Raw genomic sequence first — 25,968 nt, forward strand, 5'->3', positions numbered from 1 at the left:
GGGGCAGAGATGGTGGCCTGTCACCCCCTTCCTGACCACTTTCTGCTGCACCTCTCCTCCAAACACAACTAGGCAAGAAGATGGGGGGAATCTAACCCCACGTGCTGTGGGGTGGGCTCCTCAAAGAGAAGAGGATAAAGTCACCAGAGCAGTGTCTGAAGACCCACTGGACCTCTCTCCCATCCCTGACGGAGCCTGGTCTTTGTGGATGGAGGGTAGAAGCCCACATGTCCCCCATCGAGACAAGATCTGAAGGAAGAGCAGGGAGAGCCTGTCCTGCTTTCCACGTCCACCCTATGTTTTCCCCTGGCCTAAAGTAAAGTCACCACTAGCCATTAGCTTCATCCCAGTGAAAGAAGATACTGTGCAGAAAGAGGAGCAGAGGCTGCTGCAGAAACATCACCTCTTCCCAGGGAGAGGTGCCAAGCGATGGGAGAGGGCAGGCTGACTCCGCTGCTACCGCAGGGACGGAAACTTTGGAAGACAGCAAGAAAAGAGGAAATTCAGACTTTTCAAACATTAATCTTTTAACCTTGACCAGCTGCAGCAAACTGTTGCTTGGTTTTTCTTAAAGTAATAAAAACAAAATAGAGCTGGCCCAATTTTACACATCAGGGAGGGGGGAATGTTATTATTGTTTGTTTTGCTTGAAACCACTAGCATTTTTTTCTTCAGGTTTTATAGGTGATGCTCCCTGCATCCTGGCAAAGCCCCAGTCAAACTATAGCTACCAAGTTTGTTCGCTTTCCAAACATATATTTTAGTCCATCCTTTGTTCCCTTACTTGCAAAGCAATAGGCCAGTGAAGAGCAGTGGGTTCAGAGATGTGAGATGCCAATGGCCGTTTTTTTACAGGGATCTGTCAATTGGTTTTTACTGTCACACTGGGCACTGGGTGGTTCAATTCAGTCTTGAGATAAGCAATGGTACTGTATTTCTAAAAGACTGTCCAGTGTGTGACAGGGCACTATTTTATCCATTCAAGTGAATAAATAGTGTAAGTGCTGGTCATAGTAGGGGGATAAGAGCCAACCCCTTAGGAATGCCATGGGGTGCTTTCCCCATGCCAGGGCGCAGCAAGGATCGGCTGCTCCATGAGCAGGATGAGCTGAGAACCAAGGATGCCCCCATGGTCATCCACAGGAGCAGTCACCAACAGGAGCAGTCCCGTAGGGTCTGAACATCATGGGTGCTGGTAACAGGGTCCATCAACAGCCCCAGACACAATGAGGGGATGAGCCAGGTCCTAGGTCCCTCCAGGAGGTCCAGTCTCAAGCAAAAGGGGATGAGGCTGAAGACAAGGCTACAACATGGGTCCAAGGTCCATCCAGGAGACAGGGCTGGAGACACAGCTACAACATGAGTCCAAGTCCATCCAGGAGACCAGGCTGGCAGGCAGGAAACATTTCCCTTAGCTGTGACCAGATACAAGGGAGTCCTTAGAGCTGCAGCGCAGTCATGGCTTAGCAGACAGCAGTGAGATGAGTTTGCAAGGACAGGATTTGCTGTGCTTGAGAAAGAGTGAGCCAGAGAGCTTCCTGGCAGTGGGAAGGGGCACTGAGCCCAAGGGTTTGGGAAGGAGTAGTCATTGGAGGGATCAGGTTCTGTGTTTTGGAGATGTTGGTGAGTCTTGCTGTTCCCCGCATTTATATATTCGTCTGCGTGTGACCACAAGGCAAAGACAAAACTGACCAACTGCGTATTTTTCACAAGGGTGAATGCGAACAGGGATTCCTGTTCAATGAACAAAACAGAATCAAGTAGAAGTCAATGTGATTGTAGCTTGTATGAATTTATTTTAAAATAAAAAAGACCCATAAAGCTTCAAGGAGTATAGTTGTCCTGCTCTTGCAATGTTGCACTCAGAGATGGATGCCTTTCTACAGAGAGTGGCCTTCATCCTTGGCTGCAACATTTAGGTGGGATCTGGATTTCAAATTCTCAAATGTGGACGTTATCAGGATGAGGATAGAGGCTGTTTCTGAGCTGGAGGAAGGGAAGAGTTGGGTTGGGGTGGCAGAGCCAGCTCCTTGTGCATATAAACATAATGTACCAAATGTAGGCTGTATCAGAGAACTCCTGAGTGCAGGCTCATTTACAGTTCCTACACTGATATTTCTGTATTTCTCTCTTCTACACTGTAAGGAGAACCTGACATGAGTTGAACCTTTTGGCTACTGAGCCTGCCCCAGATGCAGTAATTTAGTGAGCAGATGATGTTTTCAACGAATCCTCCTGTCTAACTCGGTGGATCTGTGTGTCTTCCGGCAGGTGTGTCCTCTGTGGCCTCCCTGATGTCCCTGGCTTGGGTGCTAGCCTCCTATCACAAGCTTCTTCGGGACTCTAGGGACGACAAGAAGAGTATGAGCTACAGAGGGGCCCTCATCCATCTCTTCTGGCGCCTCTTCACCATCTCATCCCGAGTTATTTCTTTTGCTCTCTTTGCTTCCATCTTCCAGCTCTACTTTGGGATCTTTGTAGTGGTCCATTGGTGTGCCATGGCTTTCTGGATCATCCATGGTGGGACAGATTTCTGCATGTCTAAGTGGGAGGAGATCCTCTTCAACATGGTGGTAGGGATTGTGTACATTTTCTGCTGGTTTAATGTCAAGGAAGGGCGGACTCGATACAGAATGTTTGCATATTACACTATAGTCCTGACAGAGAACGCTGCCTTGACGCTCCTTTGGTATTTTTACAGAGATCCTGACACTACTGACTCATATGCCGTGCCAGCACTGTGTTGTGTCTTTCTTAGCTTTGCTGCTGGGATAGCTTTGATGCTGTTATATTATGGTGTGCTGCATCCCATGGGGCCGAGAGTTAAGATCCTTGTCAGCTCCTGTTGCGCCGAGCTGCTCTGGGGCATTCCTTTGCCCCCCGATGTTGAGCCCATGGCACCCCAAACCCCTGGGTACCGGGGGGCCCAGGCTACGCCCACCAGAGCGGTCACGGAGCAACAGGAGGAACTCACAGCTGACACTTGCTTGCCAGTTTTCCAGGTGAGAGCAATGGTACCATCTACTCCATCTGGGCGACCCTACCCCGCAGAGGGGCCTCTCATTAAGATTGACATCCCGAGAAAAAGATACCCTGCATGGGATGCTCATTTTGTAGACAGGAGGTTAAGAAGAACTATCAACATCCTCCAGTATGTCACCCCCACAGCTGTAGGTATTAGGTATAGAGATGGACCTCTCTTATATGAGTTGCTACAATATGAATCTTCACTTTAAGCTCCTTAAAACAAAAGTAAAAGAGGGGACCTTATTTTTGTTTACGGTAAACACAGATCATGAAACAAACACAAACCTTCAGATAAGCTTTCTTTCTGGTTGCTGTATGTATAAAAAAAAAGATATTCTCTATGTTTTGTAAGTAAAAACAAAAAGAAAAACTTTTCTTTTGTTTTTTACACACAAGAAACAGTATTTCAACTTCCACACCTAGGATTCACAGGTGGAGAAGGAGGCATCTCCACATCAGTTTTATACCGTACACCAAGTGTAGAATATTATTTATGGGATTGGTGCTGATTGAAAAATAAAAAAACAAACAAACAAACCTACAACTGCCTTATGCCCTTAGGTGCTGAGTTTCATTAAGTACTGTCACCTTTCTCATGCAAAACTCTTCGATGATTATATGCCAGGAAAAAAAAATGAAAAAAAAAAACAAGCGAAATACAAAACTTAAAATTAAAAAAAAAAAAGAACAACAACAACAAAAAGAGAGAAACGTTTGGAAAATATCTCGTTCATCTTATTGGATTTAGTAGAAAAAAAGAAAATTGTCTAAAGAAAGCAAAGCCAAGACACCCCCAATGGAGTTTGATTTTTAAACAGTTGAAAGACAAAATCAGGTCTGTAAATAATTTGGCAATATATTTATAACACCATTTGGCCAAGCCCGCAAGCCTTGACCAAGTCGTGTTGTAGAAGTGATGCCGCTATATAACCGTTTTCGTCGTGTAAATGGGCTGTGCATAATGGTCAGTTTGCACCAGATTAACACAGTAATACAGTATCTGATCTTGTTTCAAACAATTGCACACGCTAAAGCACCACTGACCTCAGTGGAGTAAATATCAGCAGTCTGAGTCCAGAATAAGGCCTGCCACGTTGATTTCTGGAAAAAAAAAAAAAAAAAAGAAATCTGCAAACATTAAAATTATATACCAAAAATATTATACTAAAGTAGATTTACATATATCTAATAAATATATCAGTAATAATAAAACTCAGCATAGTAGCAAAAAGCGAGTCAATTTAAAGGCACAATACTTGATCAGTGACTGGCAAAATAATTTGACCTACTGTATCATTTTAAGGCTGTGAAAGGCATACATGTATTATTTGTAATCTCGTGTAAGACCTGTCATGTCTCATTCAGTGCGAGCCTTAAAGTGATTGTAAAGCATCCTTCGTTTCATTTTTGGGTTTTGGGTTTCGATTTTTTTTTTTTTTAAGGAAAACAAAATACGAAAACCGGGGTTAAAAAAAAAAGAAAAAACTTCTTCAAATGGTAATAACCTGTAACTGACTCACGTCTAGAGATGATTTGGTGCTTTGTATTTTTGTTGATGTTGTTGTTGTGATTTAGCTGAGAATTCTTCAACTCGGTACATTGGGGGAACTGCTGATAAAACTGTCTCGTGTCACCCTCTACTGTAAGTACATGGCAAGAAACACCACCACAGGAAATTCAAGAGCGTAGCGAGAGCATCGTGGTTTAGCTTAGCGTTCTCACCACAAGGAGATGCTGCCACCGCCGAAAATGGCAAAGAGTAGACGGTTGCCTGCTAAGGGTTTCGTGGTTGTCTTGACATTTCCAAAAAAACCCGCTTGGTGTCTGAACATTCACATCTCTTGAATTCTGTTTCTGTGTGGAAATCTCCGTTTCGAGTTCAATCACAGGTTGCGAGTACCTAATCGCATTTTCCTTTTTGAGAGTATTGCTCCTTTAAAGGAATGTTCCCATTTCAGGGCATCTTTTCAATCCCACCATCCCTCTACTTGGGAGGGGGATAACAACAACAACAAAAAAAGCTATTTTTAAGTGAATACTGTAGTATTTTCTGTGTGTAATTGCAATTTTTTATTCCAGAAATACTGTAACTGTCTAGGGTGCAAAACTCCCATGTTGACCTGTTCTGAAGAGAAGATCAACATGGGGGAGATATTTTTTAATTATGATTATGGGTTTTTTTAATTTGAGGAATCAGTTTTTTTTTTTTAATTCTAATAGTATTTAAAGAAACTAGTACAAATTTTATATAACAGTTTAAAGAAGCTGAATGCTTTCTTCGCCTGAATATACCTGAAGAGAAACATTTTTTTCAATCAGTGATCCTTTGCAGTGTTCTGAGAAAATGTTGGGGGGGGGTGTTTCAGTTGTTTTATTTTGTTTTATAAAGGAAACTTTTAACTAGTATCTGTCCCTTTTAACGAGGGCAGGACTCATTCACGCCAAACTATAGACACACGGCAAAGTTTATAAAAAGCCAAATTGTCACTGGTACTGTAATTCCCAGTCAAACTCCATTTCAGGCAAATGTTTCTGGGCTCTGATTACAACCAATATGATGGTCACATTTTCATGCAAAGGGAGGGATTTTGTCGTGTCATACCCTACCTAATTGTGCACATATATATATATATTTATATATATTTGTGAAGACCTTTTATCTTCCTTCTCCACTAATTGTGTCCCATAACCAGTCCTTCCTCAAGTGTCCTACTAAGGTTTCACACCGTTTCTCCCCTAATCAGTGTGCCATCTCCATAAAAAGAGGTAATTTGTGAAGTGAACTTGCTGGTCCCAGGTACTGAACAATTTTGCACCACTGCCATGAAAAGACAGAGGTGCCCATCGTCTGACGTCATGCCTGCATTTCTCTTCCCAGAACTTTGAAGTTTTTCCTTTTTCTGAACGGACTTACCTTTAATACTAGCACAAATTTACTGTGATTGGGTTCTTCGAGGCTCTTGGCTGTTGTAAAGATGCTCCTTAGTCCTCCCGTGAGCGGCTCTCATCCATACGCACACATTTTCATTGGCATAAGCATGAGAAGGGGATGGACGGCGAATAACCCCAATGCTCCTTGGCGGCGTTTCCTCCATGAAATATCCCACTCATTTCCAAAAGCTCAAGGAGAGGGTGACCCTCACCGAATCCACAAACCATGGAGTCAGGGTTGGAGACAGAAGTCCTTTCCTTCACCCCACCGAAAGGCCGGATCCTGCCACTTCGCATCAGGACGACCAAGTGGGCCAACAAGCAGAGGCAAGCCCATGGAGAAGAGTGGAGGAGCCCATCAGCACTGTTAAACCTTGTCCTGAGCCTCAGCAGCCCACCTTCCTGCAGGAATGGGACCCCTGTGACACTGACCGCCGGCCTCCAGGTCCTGTTATGGGAGCAGAGGGGCAAAACACTCTAGAAGTGACCTTACCTTTCAACGCAGTGCTAATTTCTTGCGGCCAAACCAGCTTGACAAAGGGCTTGACACATCCCTGCTCCGAAGTCCTCCATCCTAGAGGCTCGCAGTGCAGATAGGAACGTCGGCAGGCACCTCCACTGAGCATTTTTCTTCAGACATATTAAGACTGTTGCGTTATGCTTAGTCGCACAAGCTGTCTGCCTCTGGTGTTAGTTCTTGCTTTGAATGATACCTGCTCGCATCCTAATTCAGCAAAGATTTGCAGTTGGAGCCTGTCTTGACCCTGGAGAACTCTCTCACTTTGAAGAATTTCATTACAGCCTTAACGTAAAGCACATGCTCTACAACCATGCCGAATAAGTTCATAGCTCGGTGTGGCGACTACTTCTAGGAATTGTCTGTGAATTTTTTTGCCAAACAGCGCCTTTTGCCAAGCCAAAAGCATGGGACGTAAAATTACCCCAAGCTCTTATTCATGCTAATCCCAATGTCAAGAGGCGAGTCCTCACCTTCTTTTTGCCCAGGGTCCCTTTGCTTTTTGATGCATATTTGGGCAGGATGGTCAGTGAGTTCTGCTTTGTCTTGGTTTTTGACTCCTTGGCCTCTTACCGTATGTATCATATTCTTGCCTGAAGATATTCTTTGAAGGTTGTTTTTTTTTGAACTGAATCTGTATTTATTCACATCACAAACTCAGCGGGCAACTTCTCTGGCATGTTTGTGCTGCTGGATTTGCTCTGGAAACATCTAAACCAGCCAACGAAGCCGTGCCAGGGCAAAGCCAGCGTGCTAGGGCTCCACCAGCCACACTGGTAAATTGTTCAAACACCCCCGGCATGGTTTTGACCCACTCAGATGAGCGCTGGGCTCAGGCCCAGCTAGCACAAGCGTTAACACTGGCTGGAGACCATCCCCAATCGGCAGCTTGTACACAGCCAGCCTGTACCGGCGGTGGAAGCATTTAATAGTATGGATGTGGCCAGCACTTGTCAGTTGGCTTCATGGCCAGAACAGATCCTGGCAGTCCTTAATTTACTAATAAAGATATAGCACTCTGTCACAGACAGAATTCGGGACTTGGTGGAATACAGCAGCTCCGATATGGCGTATTTCTATTTTCTGCACACCAATCGACAAAGTATCTTTGTTCTTTTGGCTGAGGTTATTAGTTTTACAGACAACGTCGCTTGTATAATGCTGGTGTTTGTTAACTCATCCATCCATCCCTCCATCCATGTCAGAGGGCTGGCGTGCTAGTGTTATAGCATTATACATCTGTAGGCAGCTAATTTGGAGACATGAATGATTCAGACCAGACCAAATCAACAATGGAAATATAGAAATTACAAGGTCCCTGCCCATGCCCTTGTCATGCTTTGCCACCCACACAAGGCATTATTCATCTGAAGCATATCCAACCCGAAATGCAGAAGAGGAGCTGGTGTTACATAATTGCCAGAGGAAAGTGCAAGCGAGCCACCAATTTCAAATGTAAATATATATTTTTCAGTGTTTTGGACTGGAGATAATTGTCTGCTTCAGCCTGTCTTTCTCTGCACCTGCCTAAAGTCAGCAGCATTTGCATATGCTTTTATATAAGGCTGACTAGATGAAAGAGGACAAAATTAATTTTAAGCTTTAGCCAGTGGTCTATTAAAACCCAGCTGATCCTGCTAATGAGGGGAGTGCTGCTATTGACTTTCAGGGAGTAATCGTCAACTCGCTCTTCAGATTTATTTCTGCACATGCAAGATTCACTTCACAATTTATCCCTGCTCCTCATACCTACGCAGAAATGCATGAAACAACTGTCACCCATGTACCTGCAGCATGACCAAACCTCCTGCAGAAAATGTGGTCCAAGGTTCGTCCAGCATGATTTCATTGAAGCTCAGAGGTGCTTTGAAAAGGAAAACTTACTACTGTGCATTTGCAAAACCTTTTAGTGCCTGCTTCCTGGGCAGCTTGGGCAGGAGACAATTTGGAAGCTGCCAGAGTCTGTGGAAAATTGTGGAGACAGGCTTTACTGGGATCCTTTCTTCTTTTACTGGGTTAGCTTTTCTCTGGATTCTGTTCAGATCGAATGTGGTCATGCAAAAAAAGAAAAAAAAAAACAAAACAAGAATTAACAAGGTCTATGTCAATCCCCTTATAACCAAGGTAGAAGATGCTAGCTGGTAGGGATGATGTGAACTCAGTTGTGCACCCTTTGCTTGCTGAAGCTTGAATGCTGTTATTTTGTCAGTTGTCCAGAGCCCTGCGGTTTGGGGGGGTGGTAGTAACCCAGGGTTAGGATTGTTGCTTTATTTTTTCCTTGGAGCTCAGGTGTATTCTGGTGCAGAGAATCTCAGCCTGGTTTGAATGAGAAGATTAGAGGCTATCCCAAATATACGTGGGCAAACCTTTCACTGTGTGCAAAACACATTTCCAGACCTTTGGGTACCACAAGAGATTGTCACAATCCGCTTATTTCTCCATGAGCACATTCAGAATTGCTTCATTGTTCTGTTGTGTTTGACCTTGGAAATAACAGTATGGTGACACTTTTCTGCTGTGGTGCAGTCTGAAGTACAGTAGGAGCCTTCCTGCTGAACAAGGTATTGCCTGTGTTCAGCCCTTGTTCCTTACTTGAAGCTTGGACAGTAGGATAACGAGAACAACGAGATGACGGATAGCTGCATATGTTCCATTGGCTCTTCACTGATGAGGAGGGAGGCAATTGGTGACATTTAAAATAAATCTGCATAAACGATCTGGACTTTAATATATACAGATGTCCACACAGCCCAATTGGAAAGGATACCAGCGAGTGGTTTTGTTGATAAAATAATGTGGACAATTGTTTCCTGTTGTATATTTAACAAAAAAAAAAAATTTGCAAGCAGATAAAAATGATTTGAGAAAATGAATATTACTTTCCCACCCTTTGGGACACATGCAGCAAGGCAACTGTTTGAAAACCAGGCACTTTGTAATATGCGGAGTTATTTGGATTTGTGCATTGCCGTGTTTGTCAGATGGTCTTTTACAGCAAGCGTAGAAAGAGGCCACAGTGTAAAACTCATTGCAGATTTCTGGGTGACAGGACTCCTGGGTTTCAACCCCAGCTCTGCCACGAAGTTGCTGTGTAACCTTGGGCAAGTGATTTAACCTTTCTGTGCCTACAGTTTACCCATCTGTACATGGGTATAATAATATTTAACCTACCTCACAGGGGTGTTGTGAGGCTTAAGTAAATGCGTGTGAGAGGTGCTAGAAGTGCGATGTAAAACTACCATTCTTGCTGGGTTTGTGCTGTTATCGGGAATGAGACGTAAAGAAGTTTGTTACAACACGCATAAAGAAAACCTGCTGCTGTGTGCACGTGTCGAGAAAGCGATCTTAAGTCTTTTCTCTCCCCAAAAGCAAGGAATGGAGAAAATTGTTGTGCGTCAACTAATAGCCTTGCTTTCTTGGTCAAATGTAATAGCACTGTTTGCAATATTATTTTCTTACACAACAGGTGACCTTTCCCTTTTTCCTTTCTGTTTATGAAAACTTGAAATGAAATATCACAAAAGTATTTCTAAACTTAACAGATTACTGATGAATACTTGAATTCCTTCAAAAGTTGCTCTCATCAGCCACGGTTAATGTGCACTAATCTTTCAGTCATCAGCTTCCATCCGAATACAGTGAAAAATTTGCTCACGCTCTTTTGGAATAGCCTAGACCTTATTTGGGAGGCTGGTATACTGTTTTCTGAGGACTCTTATAAGCATGGGAAAACTGATAAGCATGTAAAAAATCTTGTTTCATTTTGATTTTGCCTTTAAGTTTCTCGCCTGCCTAGGCAGCACAATAATTGCAGTTTACTTTGTGATACAATAGCTTCTTTAGACTGTTTCCTTATGCGAAGGGCAAAGTGGGTAGCGAAGGAATAACCTAGACCCAACACTGCTCATGCACAACTCTTCTTGAAGTACCTGCTTTCCTGGAGAAAACCTATGCCACATCCAGAGAGACTAGACCAGGCCTGCCTTCGCCATCCTTCCCCAGGCAAGACTTCCCTTGGCGTTAGTGGGAGTTTTGACTGATGATGACGTTTGTCTGCCGGGGTGGATTCATCCCTGGTTTAACCCCATCGAAGACACTAACCTGGGATAATTTTCTTTAGAACGAGGGAAGCCAGTTCATTCCTCCAAATATCGCCACTGGTCAGATAATTGGGAAGGGAAAAAAGCATGTCAGAGAAAGCCTTTTTTCGCTGTTTTTGAGCCAAGTGTTTTTACTGTCTAAGCGTTCTGACCATTATATAGTGTCTCTTTTGGAAATGCAATGCAAGGCAAGATTTCCTGCTGCCTGTTAGAAAAGCTTTTTGAAGTCTGCTTGTGCACTCCTTACTCAGGCAAAACTCCTGGGGTTTTTTTTGTTTTTTCTTTTTCATTGGGTTTTCTTTTCTCTCCTGAGTAAGGACTGTGAAATCTGGCCTGTTCTGGATAACTGGGCAGTGTTTCAGGAGGCCACTGTCTTTGCTAAACGAAGTCTTGCCTTGGATGAAGCAAGAATGAAGCTAGGAAATCTTCTCCTTCCACCTCTTAGTCTGCCCCTTTCTTGTAGCCACCATGGCTACAGAAAGGTAGATAGTTCAAAATCTTCTGGTTATGTGGACCAGACTCTTCCTCATGACTACCCTTGCAGCTGGAGATCTTCTCTTGGGGCAGAGCAAATTCAGAAGCCCTGATCTTGCAGGTGGGCCTCTTGTCATGTGCATCGACTTTGGTTCTGCTGCTTCCCCGTTCATCTCCCCAGACATTTATTTTCCCTTTTACAAGCCTTCAGCTCAGTGCTTCTGGGTTCTTCTCACCACTTCTGTTCCAAAAAGACTGAAGCTAGAGAAAACAGCAATGTAACTCCTTCGGTGCTATGCTAACTGCTTTTGTCTATCCAACCAAATGGTGGCCGACATGCAGATTTTCCCTCCTTGTCCTAAGAAGCGCCACACATCTGTGTCTTTAACAGAGATGGACTGAGAGGGGTGAGAGAGGGTGAGTGTGGTTCTGGAAGCGAATAAAGTCTTACGTGTACCTAGTGAAGCAAAAAAAAGATGTAAATGCAGACTGCTTTCAAAGCTAATAGTAGCCCACCTCATAGAAGTAAATAGGATATAGCCTATAAGGTATTGAGGGCATTACATATATATATATATATATATATATAAAATGACAAAAAGTTCAGTTATCAATAAATCACCCTTTAATATTCCTGAAAATGCACTGTTTAACAGTATATGCAACTGGCTGTGTTCACACGCGGTTGTTTTACTTTGACACACTTTAAGCAGGAATGGCTATTTTAACTGCAAAGGAAAAAGAGCTGAGAGAGACAGAGAGATCCTCCTACTAGATCTGATCTGAGGTGGATGGCTATGAATTTTCAGGATTAAAGGGACTAGTAAATGTATGTGTGTGTCTATATACACAGTCATGTGGAAATATAGGCAAGCATATATGACATGTTACTGCAAAATATATATGTTTTAATATATATGACTACATGGTGAATTCTAAAGGGCTTTTAGAGATGATGAAGGTAGTTTCTGGTGTGAGGTGCTAGCAATTTGGGGATCACAGGCAGGGTTGAAGAAAATACTCCTTGCATGACATTTTTAAAGTAAAAACTGGGACAAAAGACCATCAGAAGCTTAAAGTCCTTCAGGGGAAATGCTGTACCACCTGATCTCCCTCCTGTCACAAAATTTGGAAGCCGAATTCAGACCAAAAGTGAAGGCCAATCGCAGTGTTAGTGTAATTCAGTAAAGCCCCATTGATGTCCAGGTCCCTCATCACACTCCTCATCCCCAAAATTGTCACTTCTACGGGTGCTGGGGAACCCAGACTGGGTGTTACTGACCCTGCTGGGTTTCTCCACCACCCAGAAGCTCAGCCTGAGGTAGCTGGTTGGTTTCCTCCAATTTGCCCATTTCTCAAGCCAACCTGGGCTCAGTGTGGCCAAACCCAGACCTGTTTTGTGGCCCCTTAAAGTGTGAACGTGTGGTGAGGGTCAGAGCTGTGGCCATCTTCTCATCACCCTAGGAAACCCTGAGCAGCCCTAAGAGGTTCAGCCCTGAGTGTGGTAATATGGGGCCAAACAGGAAAAAAACACCCCCAAAAGACAAATGTGTTTTTACATGTTACAAAGCACAGATGTTTAAACACATTCAGGCATCTCAGTTTTTCATTTTGTAGGTTTTTCTTAATCAGTGATAATAGATTTGCTGTTGACGTCTGTTGCATTTGTTGAAACCCGAGCAAAACTTAGACAAAATCAGGTGTTTCCAAGCAGAGCCATCTAAATTTGCATATCCCTGACCTACACAGGGGCTTTTGTAGTCTCTGGCTTTAGCTGAAGAAGAGCTTATTTCCCCTGGCACTGGTATCAGAGTCGCAATGAAGTCAGCCCTGATAATACACATAGCTAACAGGACCCTCTTTGTGGGGATTAATCCTCCAAATCTGATTTCAAGCCTTTAATATTCAAATGCCAAATGCCACTCAAAATGAATGATTATTGTTTTCTCTCCAGGTGCCATTCCTATTCATCAGTTACAAGGACAAATAACTCATATTTTCCTTGCTAGCTGTATTTACCAATGAAACATGCTGTCACTCCTGGAGCTTCTTTCCCTCAAACACATCTGAACACCACCTGCGTGCCTCCCTCGCCTTCCCTTCCCTCTCTTCTACCTTAAAAGCAAATCCTGCTCCTTCCCAAGTAGCGAAGATCTGGGACAAATGCCAGTTGATTACACCTGCAATCTGTTCACTTTAGGAATTTATTTCGGTTTCTGAAGGCATGCGAGCACACACAGAGCCACCCACTCACAGAAACTGCCTTCTTCCTCAGGCCAGACGTTGTTTTCAGTAGCCTGAATTTGAAGTCTTGCCACTTGACCTCAGTGGACTTGCTTTGAGCTGACACTGCTATAAGAGAAACCATACACCAAGCATTCCCCAGATATTCCCCCCCCCAAATTACTAGTTTCATGCTGTTTCCATATAATCTGGGGTTTTTTTTTCCAACAAATACTGAAGACTGGGTATCAGTCAACAAATTTACCATGGATAAATAGTAGGGGAAGTCAACTGGTTCTCCTTTATTTTACCTGCTAATACTGCTCCAGCAATGAAACAAGCCTTAAATTGGGTGTAATTGCAGCCACTTGGAAGACAGCTGTGATACATATTTTCTAAAAAGCATTCTAAAAAGCATAGGTATTGCAAGCAAGTCCCTTGGCCCCCATCTTCTCTATGTAGGGAAAGTGCTGGAAAGAGATTTTATATCAAACATCAAAGTTTGCTGTTCCGTACAAAAGAAGCCCTCTCCCAAAACTGATATAAACTTTTTTTTGTGGAAAGCATTTTCCTATCGAAAAAAAAAAAAGATTTTGGCTGATGTTTGCTCTCTGCATGCTGTTTTACCATTCCAGCCTTTTGTTCCAATGTGGAATGGGAAGTAGTTTAAAAAGCGCTTAAATTACTCAGGGAAGGACTATTTCATGTCTAATTCTGGCAATTTCCATTCGTTTCAACAGACCAAGTTCAGGCCATTCCACTAAAACTAATGCAGTTTCCCTTGGTATGAAACCAGTATGAGATCAAAGCTGGGCTGAGGCCCTTGCATGGTCTCCCCAGTCTCAGATTTATGGAGATGTGCTTGTGTGCCTGACACAACATTTCCCGTCATGCAGCAGGCCTTCCAACCCACCTTCAACCGTCTAAGAATTGGCATTTCACAGAAAAGCTAGGTCTTTTGGAAGCTTTTAGTAATTTTTGAATTGCATGGAAATGTCATCCCTTTAGTGTGTATTTTGGAAACACTGTTGTGTACATATGTAGAATCACGGTGCCTGAATATCTACGTTATCTTTCCATCTCTGCCACAGCTGTTGAGTGGGATGACCAAGGAGATTTTAGAGAGGTCTCCACTGGGAGATGCAACCTGCCCTGCCTCACTTCCTTAGGACTGTGGGCATGTGCTCTAGGGCCTGTGATGTGGGAAAGGTCAGACTGTTGTCTGGCTCCCATCACTGACACCACCTTTAGCCCTGGCTCTCTGCTGTACTTGCCTCAGATATGGAAATATGGGTTTAAAGATCCTGGTCTCCCCTACAAAAGTGCTGGGAAGACGGACTAGTTAAATACTTCCTGCAAAGTTCTTGAGCACCTTCTGAGTGAAAGGAACTCTGCAAGTTCACAGTATCTTCTAAAATTAGCTTTCTTCCCAAGAGCATTTTTGATTAGCGAATTTTGACAGTACTGGAAAACTGGCACAGCCATAGAGAACAGCACAATTTCAATACTTCTATTTCAGAAGTGCCACTTTTCCCATAAACATTGAAATTTGACTAATCACTGCTGGAACTCTTTGTTAACATTCAAAACCAGGAAAATATTCTTACATTTGATTCCTCAGAATAAAACATATTCAAGGAGCACAAATTCGGAAAACACTACAAAATGGCAGATAGAAACTGTTAAAGCAGGACACCTGGGTTCTTCTGCTTTGGCTATGTAGTAAACTATAATAACTGAATGTTACCCAATTGCCTTGCAGTAAGCGCCAGGCTTAGGACCCCACTGTGCTAAGCACTTTACTGACACACAGAGAGGTATGGACCTGCCCGGAAATAGCTTTCAGTTTCATTGTGGTTGTTTGTGTGACCTTGGGCAAGTCATGTAACTGCTCTGTGCCTCAGTTTCCCCATCTGTAAAATGGGAGGAATAAAACCTACCTCACGAGAATGATGTGAGGATTGTTTAGTTCATGTCAGTAAAGTGCTTCAAAGCCTTAACATCAAAAGTGCAACACAGCATATTGCCTTGCTCCTACTCTCCATGCAATCTGGCAGAGTCAGGGAGGCAGGTTCGTCTGAATTTGGGTGTTTTGAGGAAGACTAGCATTACTCACACAAGATACCACGCTAAGCTTCTGTGGGGCTCATTTCTCCATCCCTTGAAATGCTCTGCTCCCCACTGGGAAGTCAACTGAGAACCCCAGGGAATTAGCACAGTCCTGTTTGGGCATGGAACTGGAGAAAGCAGAGGTGGAAAGAACATGTGGGTCATCAGGTGCAGTCCCATGAGCCTGTGCCATAAGCATCCCTGTTTCTTATTCTTCCATCCTAAATCCTGTTTGGTTTGAAATGATTGTAAGAAGGGGCTGCTCACCCTAGACCCTCTCTATCAGGCACATAAGACAGAGATAAAAGTCTCAGCTTTCCTAGTAAGAAGTATATTTTTTGCTAATTGGGCTTGAAACTCAGTCATGCATGGGCCTTGATTCTTGCCTTATTAACCAAACTCAGCCCATTCTGGACCCAGGTCATTCATCTAATGATGTCCTCCCAGTGCCGTTCTTACCCAGAGTGGTTTCCAGGTGAAGATGCCTGTCCATCCAAGTTAGGATGAAGGATCTACCAGTTAGTCTAGGAGAGGTTGGCTTCTTCCTAGGTCACTTCTGCACATGAGCCAACCTCTTGCCATTACTTGCCTTAGACAGACTGGGATCCAAATCAGACCCCCAAAGTAGATCTGAATGGACAAATACCTAGGAGGGAACAAGAAAAACTACTTCAAGTCCTGCCACAGGCAACTCCTTTTCTCCCCCATAATGGCATTTCAACCACATTTCCTAGCTTCTGCCAGCAAGCTGCACATGTAGCATTTGGGAGAAATGAAGAATGCCAAAAACCCCTGGTCTGAGCCGGCCAAGAGAGCTGGCCGAGCACAACCCTGACCCTCCTCTGACATCCAGCCGAGCGTACTTCTGCTGAGCTTGGTGGCATTCCCCTTGACTTAGTGCGATTCAGCCAAGAGCGGGGTCAGGCTGCTTGGCAGCAGCTGTCTGAAAAGCTAAGGTGGTTTAGATGGGATGGGCTGACAGGTGTCAACACGATGCAAAACTGGTGCTATTCCTTGGCATAGAGTGCCTGCAAGTCTTTTCTTTTTCTTTTTCAATCACCAAGCAATTACCTTACGCATGGGAAGCCCATTGCTTATATACAGCATATCTGTAGTGACTTCTTGTTTCACAGGAGGGCTCTGAGTACTCCGTCTTGCTCCCTAGCTCTTCCTCTAATTTCTGTGTTGGAGAGCAAGGTTTGCATGTGTATGAGTGTGTATATGCGCGTGTTTGGATGTGTGTTTATTAGCAAAAGTAATAGAGCAAGGGCCAAACAGAAAGCTTACTGCTAAGGAAGTTTTGACTGAGTAAGGAGTGAATGAGAAGCACAGTATAAGGCCTAAGAAAACTAGACATGCAGATTTTGATCTCCATCTCAATCCAGAGGGGCTTCTATAAATCCATTGAGATCATTGTCTGTGTCCAGGTCAATTTGTTCTCTGGGCTCCTGGAGAGTGATAGATCGAGATATTCAGGGCAGGACCTTCCTGAGTGATGAGATCAGATTTGCTGAGCACCTTCAACCTCGTGCTGCTTTAGTGGGAGCTGAACACATCCAGCACATCCCAGGAGGCAGTCGACATGAGATTATGCCATGTTTATGTTAGATTATGCTTTGAACATTAAATTCTGCTTTCCTTACACCAGTGCAAGCCTGTTGAACATGGCAAGATGTGGTCCTTTTAATTTAGGAAGGTTGTTAAAAAGTGTCCAAAGTGCTAGATAAGAGCTCGCAAAATCAATGTGCTCCTTAAAGACCAAATTCTGTTCTCAATTTCACCAAGGCACTGGGCACCCTGCTTGAACCCTATTGTTTTTTCAGGAATGCCCTGGTTTTCCACCATCTCTGAGATCAGAATTTGGCCTGGCCCCACCTGCCCTCATTAACTCCGAAAGCCCTTTATGTTCGTTGATGACGGCTATGTTAGGGCAGTGACAACTAAATTCTCAAAACCTTGTGGTGCCTTTTCTTGTGGTGCTTACCCTTCACAGAACTTCAGTCAAGGCAACCACTTGCATCAAACAGCAACGCCAGTACTTTTCCTCTGTATTACGTGCCAGTGCAGTAACAGACTTTAATGTATACATATATAAATATAGATAAATAGATAGATATATTGCTATAGTTATAATTATATATATATATAATTGAGGTTCTGATGCCACTGTATGGGGAATGGACCATTCCTCAGCAGGATTATACACTACTCGAGTAAAACCAACAGCTCAACGTCCTGTAAAGTGTTAAAATCTTGGCAAGGAGCTTCTCTTTTACAAGTTGGTTTTCCAGCTCCCTTCTCCTTCCTCGCCCCCCACCTTCCTCCTCCTCCCTGCTCCCCAAAATGTGCTCTGTGAAAGTTGCTGTTTCGCGCCGTAGCGATTTCTCCAAATTGCCGTCGGCCGTGTGCAGCATGGTCGGGGAGGCCCTGGCCTCGCCAGCTCGCTCGGGAAAACGCCGCGCGGCAGCACCTTCCTCCCGCTGCGGCCTGGGGCGGTCCCCACGAGCCGCGAAAGGAGGACGGTGGGGCCGGCGGGCGGCATGTTCCCACGGAGCTGGGGTGGCAGCCCGTGGATGAGAAGGTGCAACCGGCTGGGTCGCGGGTGGCTTTTTCCTTGCTGGTCAACCAACCGCCGTGTCCACCAGCGGCCTGTTACATCCCCATTTCCCGAGACAGCAACTTGATGCGTTTTTTTTTCTATTACACTGTTGTGTTTCCCGCGCTGCTATGGGCGAGTCCGGTCCCGCAGCCCTCGCTGACGGGGAGGAGGGAAGCTGGTAAACGCGGTTTGCTTTGCTCACATGAGTAGTTCTGCCTGACTTCAGGGGGGACTTTTTGCCGAAGGACTGCTGGGTTGGGTCCACCACCACCTTATCGTTACCGTTGAAGTAGTGCTGAAGCTACGAGCCCGTTTCGGATAGAACAGATGTTGAGTGAAGGCATTTTCTACTAAAGGGAACAACACCAATAATACTGTAAAAGGTGCTAGAATCAAACCTCATTTTATATACTTTGGTTCTTAGAGAAAACAAAAAAATACACAGAATTCTTCCTGTGCAGCCTTACTGTAGATTGTTATAACCAACTCTTTATCCAAAAAAACAACAAAAAAAGTGAAAAGGTTAAAAGAGGACAAAAATGAAGAGATCCTGTATAAAGTGTAACAAATATGACTTTCCTATATAAATGTAAATGATCAGACATATATTAAAATGCACTTGAGGCAGTCGACAAGCCTGAAAAGCTTTTGAAGTATCCGTTTTAATGTGCAACACCTGTCTTTTTTGTTTGGCTGGTGCAAGAGGGAATGCGCCAAGTCAGTTTTATTTCCTTTTAACTCTGTTCGTGATTTTGGGAAAAGGAAAGAGGTATGGAAAGGAGGTGAGAGGTTTAGCTAGTGAGCAAATCTGGAATGTTTATCTCTGGGGGTTTTTTTTGTTGGTTTATGACATTGGTGACAGTGTTTGGACTCACTTCATTTCTCAAATGCTTTTGAAAGCTTTGTTGCCTGCCCCACGTGTTGAGCATAACTCTTACCTCAAGAACGCTTACAAAAAAAGTCAATTGTTTTTTCCCATCTCCGGAAAATTAAAACAAACAAATGACAACAAAAAAAAATATTGAAAAAGCAAACAACCAGCAGTGAATGAAGGAGTGAAAAAAAAAAAAGAATGAAGTCAAAGCAGAGGTTTGGTGATCAAACCGAGCCATTCTGGTGCTTTTCCCCTTTTTACGTTGCTAATGATCAAAATTACATGAGATGGGCTTAGATAAGTTGTGGTCTTAGGATGTAGCAAAAAATGTATTTAAAAAGAATACGAATTTGCATGGAAAAAACTCTGATGGAACATTTAAAGAATGGCTGTTTCAATGTCAGACGTTTAATGTTAGCATGTGTGTGTGCTGTATATACCTTTTCATGTGTGACATGTACAGTTGACTGAGGAAAAAAACATATGGAACCGAAAAAAAATAATAATCAAATGCTATTTTATCAGATGATGCACTTTTTCACCTTGACGAGAAGCCACTGTTCACAACTATGCAATCTTCCAGTTTCTCTCTCTATCTCCTCTCTCCAACCTCAAATTTCCCAACTATTTTCCATAACCCAGACCGTTTTTTCTTTTGTATAAAGAAACACAAAAAGTTCCAAACTCTGGTTCAAGGTGAGAGTGCTACTGTGACTTTTCTCAAACGATAAGAGCTAACAAACAGACAAACAAAAGGGGTTTGGTTTGGTTTTCTTTTAATGAAAAAGGAGGTTCAGACATGACCCTCTTTATGTTCTCTAAGTGAATCGATGTTTTCTAGATGTGCCAGGCTTCTGTTGACTATTTTTGGGTTTGGTTTTCTTCTTGATTCATTTTCTCTCTCTCTTGGGTTTTAGGGTTTTTTATTTATTTCCTTATGTATTTCTTTTCTTTTTTAATTCTGGTTTTGTATTGTAGGTATTGGGGATGTGAAGATGAAGGTGAAATTTGGCTTAACTTCAAGTGTTTTAGTACATGTGTGTGCTATATGTATATAGTTTTCTACATAGAAAATTTAACGCGCTTTTTAACGCACTTTATGACTTGTATGTACAAAGTTGTCAGTATAGAAAATGTGGTGAGTGTTATCTGACCTTCAAAGAAGAGAGTTTTGATTAAGAGGAGTTCAGATATTTGAGTATCTCACGCGCGTGTGTTTGTATTATAATTATATTATATATTATAGAAATATATAATAGCATATGTCCATGTTAGGGTGTGTATAATATATACACACAGCCAAATACATGATCATGCCCATCCATCTATGTCGTAAAAGTAGAGTTTTTCTATTTCTTTAAGGTTTTCAAGCTACAATAAATAGTCTGGCTCTACTGGGTAGACTTCTTCCCTGTCCTTAGACAAAAGGTAGGCTATTGTCCTCCCATGTTATTCACAGTGCGCTGCTCTCATCGTGGGAGAGATGTGTGCATATATCTGGGGGGATTTCGCCTTTATAACTTTCCTTGTTCCCCCAAGTTTACACACGTGGGTGCTGAGGAGAAAGTGTTGTTGAGGAAGCAGGGTCATTTAGGGATGAGCTCAGGAAACAGAGACCACGAGATGTGGCTGCCATTCCCCCCACCCCGACACCAACTCACCATGCAACTTAGAGGACATCACTCCCACTTTTCTGTGCCTGTAAAACTGGGGTTGCTAATGCTTACCAAGCCTTTAAGCACTTTGCACTCATGGCTTCTCTCTGCAAACACCATGGGGTTCCCCTTGATACCAGTGGGAGGTGATTGGGGCCTGTTTACAGTGAGTTCTTCACCAGCTTACCCTTGTCCTCCCTCTCTCTTCAGTTCAAGAAGGCCACTGCTGCCTCGTTGGTCCATTGCCCTTCATCCCCTGCCCATTACACTTTAAAGAAACACCGTTGTGCTTCCCCTTCCTTCCTCTTAAGGCACCCCCATCCTTGAGAGCAACAGACCACAAGGTCTTCAAAAAGCCACCCCACTAAAACTCTTCAAATCCCTTTATCGGACTCTCCTCAGCCATGGTACCTCCACATGCACTAAAACAGCCTGATAAAGGAAAAGAGCCTGGGGAGCCAAAAGCATCCTCCATCCTGCAACCTAGTGCTGTCCTCCACTCTGGAGTGGCTCCTCTGCCATAGCCTGCTCTTGTCCCATGTCCTACACACAGACCTTGAGTTTCTTGGAGTAGGGCTGATGAAACCCCATCTCTGACTACATTACTTATTGGATGCCTGGTTTAGTGAAGCTCTTCCAAGGGACTGGACAGCTGGACTGGATATCCTATACAGCTGTGGATGCAGCAAGGGCCCTTACTGGAGTCAGGAGAAGTGGGAAGGCAAGGGAGACAGACCTGGATCTCTTCCACATGCCAGTGAGAACAGAAATGTCCATGTCATGTCTGTGGCAGCATGGGTACCTCTTTCAGCCAGACTTTTGGCTTTGAGCCCTTAACAGGAACATCATAGCATCCTTTCTAGTAGTTCAGCAAAGCTGTGTTTATCTGAAAACAACTGTAGTAGAAAAGTTGGTGGCAGTCTTCACATCTTGCACAGCCTCACAGCTTTAGTTCTTGGCAGTCAGTTGGCTCATCTGTAAATCCGGGGGGGGGGGGGGGGGGGAGGAGGGGGAGGGGATTGGAAACCTACTGTGAGCGCTACATGTAGCTTAGTTCTCTAGAAATTAGCATTAATACCTGAATAATTTAACACAGGACACCTCATTCAGTCTTACATGTTACATATTGTGTATTCAGTGGCATAACACATGATGCAGCTGTATTGCCTCAAGTGTCTACTTAGCCACTCTTCCTGCATGAATACACGTTCTTACATCTGCCTGTGCTGATGGGTTTTAGGCTCTGATCATGCCTAGTGTTTGCAAGGAGCTGTAATCATCAGGCCCCCTGGACTCACCATTAGGATGCTGGGATCTGTGGGCTGCGTTAATGTTTAATCCCACACACAAATCAAAAGTGGCATTTTTTTCCCTGACTCACTTTAAGGCAGAACATCTCATTTCCTTTCCTGAAAATGTAGTGCTGAGAGGTGTCCATCTAAAAAGGAGGCCAAGAGGAGTCATCCTCTGCCCCAGTTAGCAGTTTGTACTAAGGCCTTAAGGAAAAAAGAAGATACTTTTCTAATTGCTAGATTCAGTGAATGGAAGAACTTACAGGGCAAGTTTGACTCAATCCATAACCTTGCAGTTAAAGTCTTTTAAGTTCATACACCCCAGTTTCTTAAATGAAGTAAACTGCAAAGGCCTTTTCCCTCCGTGACTCACTGAGGAGTTTTTGTAAGGGAGATAAATACATGGAGAACACTCAGCAAAATACTCTTTGTCACCAGGCTACCACCCCCTTCAAAACAAAGCAATGCACCCATCACAGTTAAAAGAAAGCCAGCCTGTGTTTCAGTTTAAACTGGCTTTTTGTGACATGAAAAATAAACTTTTAACAGTGTGTTTGGTGCACAGGAGGTCAGGTTCACCTTGTGGACGAGGGTTAAGTCACTTGCAGGTTTCAGGCCTTAAGAGGCAGCATAGTTTTTGACCTCCCCCCCAACCCCCAGTTGGGGGTATTTGTCTAAAGTACTTTGCCTGCTCACTCTTGAGCATGGGATGCAATTAATCTAATGAAGCCAGAAAAGCTGGAGGTCTAATGAGTTATCAGGGTCCCTTCTATACTGAAGAAAGACAGCAAGACACCATTAGGTAGGGATTTTTTCCAGTTGGTTGCCAGTTTAGATTAGCTCTTTGCCATTTAGCTGCTTACATTTAGGTGAGTTGAACCCAACTAAAGCGGCCAGGATTTGCTACACTTCCAAACCATTTCCCACCATGGCTTACCATGAGACTCCTCATTCTGCCAATGACCACTCCACATTGGGATGTCCCTTTCCCAGACTGGAGAGTGACAGGCTGGGATTCAGAGTGGGACTTGTTCAAGATAGGGGGGATTTATTTTCCTTAAGTGATACACACTTTCTGTCACAGTTTTCTGGTCACTCTGGGGGCTCACCAAAAAATTTGTAAATTAGTTAATACACAAGCAATAACCTTCTGGCTGTTTTCCTAAAGGTCATCTTTTGGTTAGATGAAAAGGATGCAAAATGTAAAATCTAACCTAGAGCAGTGACTTTTTTTAGGAGAGCCACACAGTGAACTGGTAACAATCACATTGGCTTCTGCTCCTGCTCGTTAGCAATCTATTCTGGCCAATTTTCCTAGTTTTCTTTAATTCAGGCACCACATTGTAAAAAAACCATGAGAATTGAGGTCAAATTGCAACAGCTTACAGAATGGAGAATCATACCTCTTTCAGGGCACCAATTTCTACTGTTGCAAGAAGTTTAGGAGATAGGTTTGGGCAGCAGCAAAGGGGCTGCCCAGACCTTCAAACCTGGCTGTGTGGCTCCTGTGCCCTGAGGTATGTGCGTGCTGGACCCTTCTTTTCCTGCACTTACCACTTCACGCATGAGGCTGGTCTAATGGCCCAAATGGAGCCAGTAATTCTTATGCTTAACAACCTTTATTGGAAGATTTTCCTATATTCAGCCTCTCTGCTATAGTTAAATCCACCGCCTTTCATCCTGTCCTTTCTCCTGTGGAAGCACCACTTGCACATCATCCCGGGTCAATAGACTAAATATAAAAGCCAGGAAGCCCAAAGCTGTCTAGAGTCCCTCCTGAGTTACTGTGATGAGAATTAATTTAAGAGCCCTGGTCATCCAGGTGCCTTATCAAGTCTCCATGTGGGGGTGCAGTCTGAGCAGCCAGATCCCATCAGGTACCAAGACCAGTTGCACCAACACCCTCTCAGTTCAGTGGTACCTTCTTTCTCGCCACCTATCTGCTCTTGCCTGAAAAAAAAGCAGCATAATCCATCAAGGGGCTGCCCTTCTCCAGAATCCTCCTTTTGTTGGCCATTGTTAACAAGTCCAAGATGATTTTCATGAGAAAGGGTCAGTGAATGTAGCCTCAAGCATTCCCAGGGTGTGCTGCTTCCCCTTGGCCTGCAAAAATGGAGGGGAAATGGCTTTTCTTTTGCTTTTATTCAGCCCCAATAGACTCCGCCAACTGTAGAGTCTTCCCTCTTTGTTTCCGTTGCACTACTAGCACCCCTAGAACACAGGCTATTTCTCAGAGTTGCTTTATGAACATTGAAAGTCATGAAAAAACAGTGGAAAATTTTCCCCTAAAGATGACTAGTTTGTAGGAAATGCTTCTGAATTACTTCCACTTTTTTTTCTTTCTCCTTTCCAGATGACATTATTTCTAAATGGGCTATAATATCAGTATCAATGCTAGTAGCATCCATTGATTAAGCTGTGAATCAAAGCTCACTGCTGTGTTGGATATACATATGTTAATGACAGTTGCGTTAAGCCAAATTTAGCAGCTGGATTCTTCAGCATCCCTTTGTTTTGTATCTACCTCACTATGATTTCTTTGATTTCTTGTGATTTAGTGTTGTATACAATGTCAGAAGTGATATGTAGATAAAAATATATATATATATACAAATATATATTTTTTGCTTTGCAATAAAGCTCAAAGCTATAACACTGAATATTCATAAAATGTCATAATCTTTATTGTAATGTTCCCTTCTTCATTGTAAAATCCTGACTGGATCCTATTTTCCTGTACACTAGAACCAATATTGTGCTCATGAGTGAATGGTTATTATTTTTGTTACTTTTCCATGTAAGTGATATTTTTGAGATGTGAGATAGACACCAGAATTGTCAAACATGAATTGGTTTATTTTGTTTTGGGTTGTTTTTTTCCCCAAATATAACCTGTTTGTAACTTGAATCAAACAGTGAAATTGAAAAAAGAAATGATTTGCAGTCCTGATCTTTCAGCTGTAGTTTGTCTGATCTTAACATTTAATTTGGTAGGGTGTGCAGAGAGAGCAAAAAGGAGAGGTTATTAGGATCAATGGAGGAAAAATAAGTTCATGTTATCCTTTGGGCAAAGATGAGATTAATTATTTGAAATAATTGAAATGGAATATGGCACATCATTGAGCATGCGGACTACACTCATTGAACTTAACTTCAGCCAGTGAAAAGTTATGTGTCTAATGGCAGGCACTCATCCAGAGTCACTCATCCAGCTCCCTTCTGTCTGAGTGGAGAGAGACAAAAAGTTCCCTAGGGCAATTCATCCGGTGCTAAGACACTTGCCTGAGATGTGTTGGATGCATCTCCTTCAGGATGCATGTCTCTCTCCATCTCTGTGCATGGAGCCAAGAAAATGAGCTCATGTTAGACATTAGACACCTCAGCTTTAAGGGCATAAGTTGAGTTCAAAGACTCCCACCCTCAGCATGCAAATACGATCCTGGCAAACAAAACCCGTATCAGTTTTCGGTCGTGTGCCTTGCTGAACCACATGGATATTGTGCTCTGTCAATGGTAGGACCCAGCGACTAGTCAGCAATACCATAATGACCAACACAGAAATGCTGGCTGAGTCCCGCAGTGTGGACACCAGCATCGGGGAGGATTGCCAGGACGGATGGGAACTCTCATCTCTTTATTCCTAGTAAATCCTCTCCGAGAGCTGCACAGCCTGATCCTGCTGCCAGAAACATCAGCAAAGCCCTTGTCAAACCCACCCAGTGTGGTCCTTCCTCAACCCGCCAGCACTCCCTTATGCTGAAATTAGACGAAAAGCATCAAGGCCCAAATACTGGGACTCTTTGCTTGATTAGAAAATGTTTGTGTGGATCTCATGCACTGACTTTACTGGGAGAAGAATGAGGTGAATCCTCTCCATTTCCTTTCCACCCAACTGCGAGGAAGGTAACATTTTCCCCCACTGCTTTGCCAAAGCAAACAAAAAAATAATGACCAGTAAGAATCAGAGACAAATGGAGTATGACGTAGTCTTTAAAAGCAAGGAAAAAACATACTACTGAACTTAAATTCACATATTCCATCAGGAAAAAAAAAAAAAGATGCAGGAAATGAAACCCAAATATCAATAAATCTGAACAGAGAAAATGTTACTGGGTTTCACCTAAAGCATGTGACAGGACTGCAAAAGTCATAATTTGGGGCAGTTTC

General features: G+C 43.3%; 1 protein-coding gene across 1 annotated transcript in view; it reads left to right on the forward strand.

The window, feature by feature from the left end:
- Positions 1 to 19,404, forward strand: part of XKR6 (XK related 6) — a 221,749-nt gene extending 202,345 nt beyond the window's left edge. The window contains exon 3 of the mRNA XM_026115568.2: positions 2,272 to 19,404. Coding sequence (XP_025971353.2) covers positions 2,272 to 3,236 — 965 coding nt within the window. The 3' untranslated portion in view covers positions 3,237 to 19,404. The remainder of the gene's footprint in view (positions 1 to 2,271) is intronic.
- Positions 19,405 to 25,968: the final 6,564 nt, after the last annotated feature.

The sequence above is a fragment of the Dromaius novaehollandiae genome, chromosome 3 (assembly GCF_036370855.1).
Source record: "Dromaius novaehollandiae isolate bDroNov1 chromosome 3, bDroNov1.hap1, whole genome shotgun sequence".
Taxonomy (NCBI): domain Eukaryota; kingdom Metazoa; phylum Chordata; class Aves; order Casuariiformes; family Dromaiidae; genus Dromaius; species Dromaius novaehollandiae.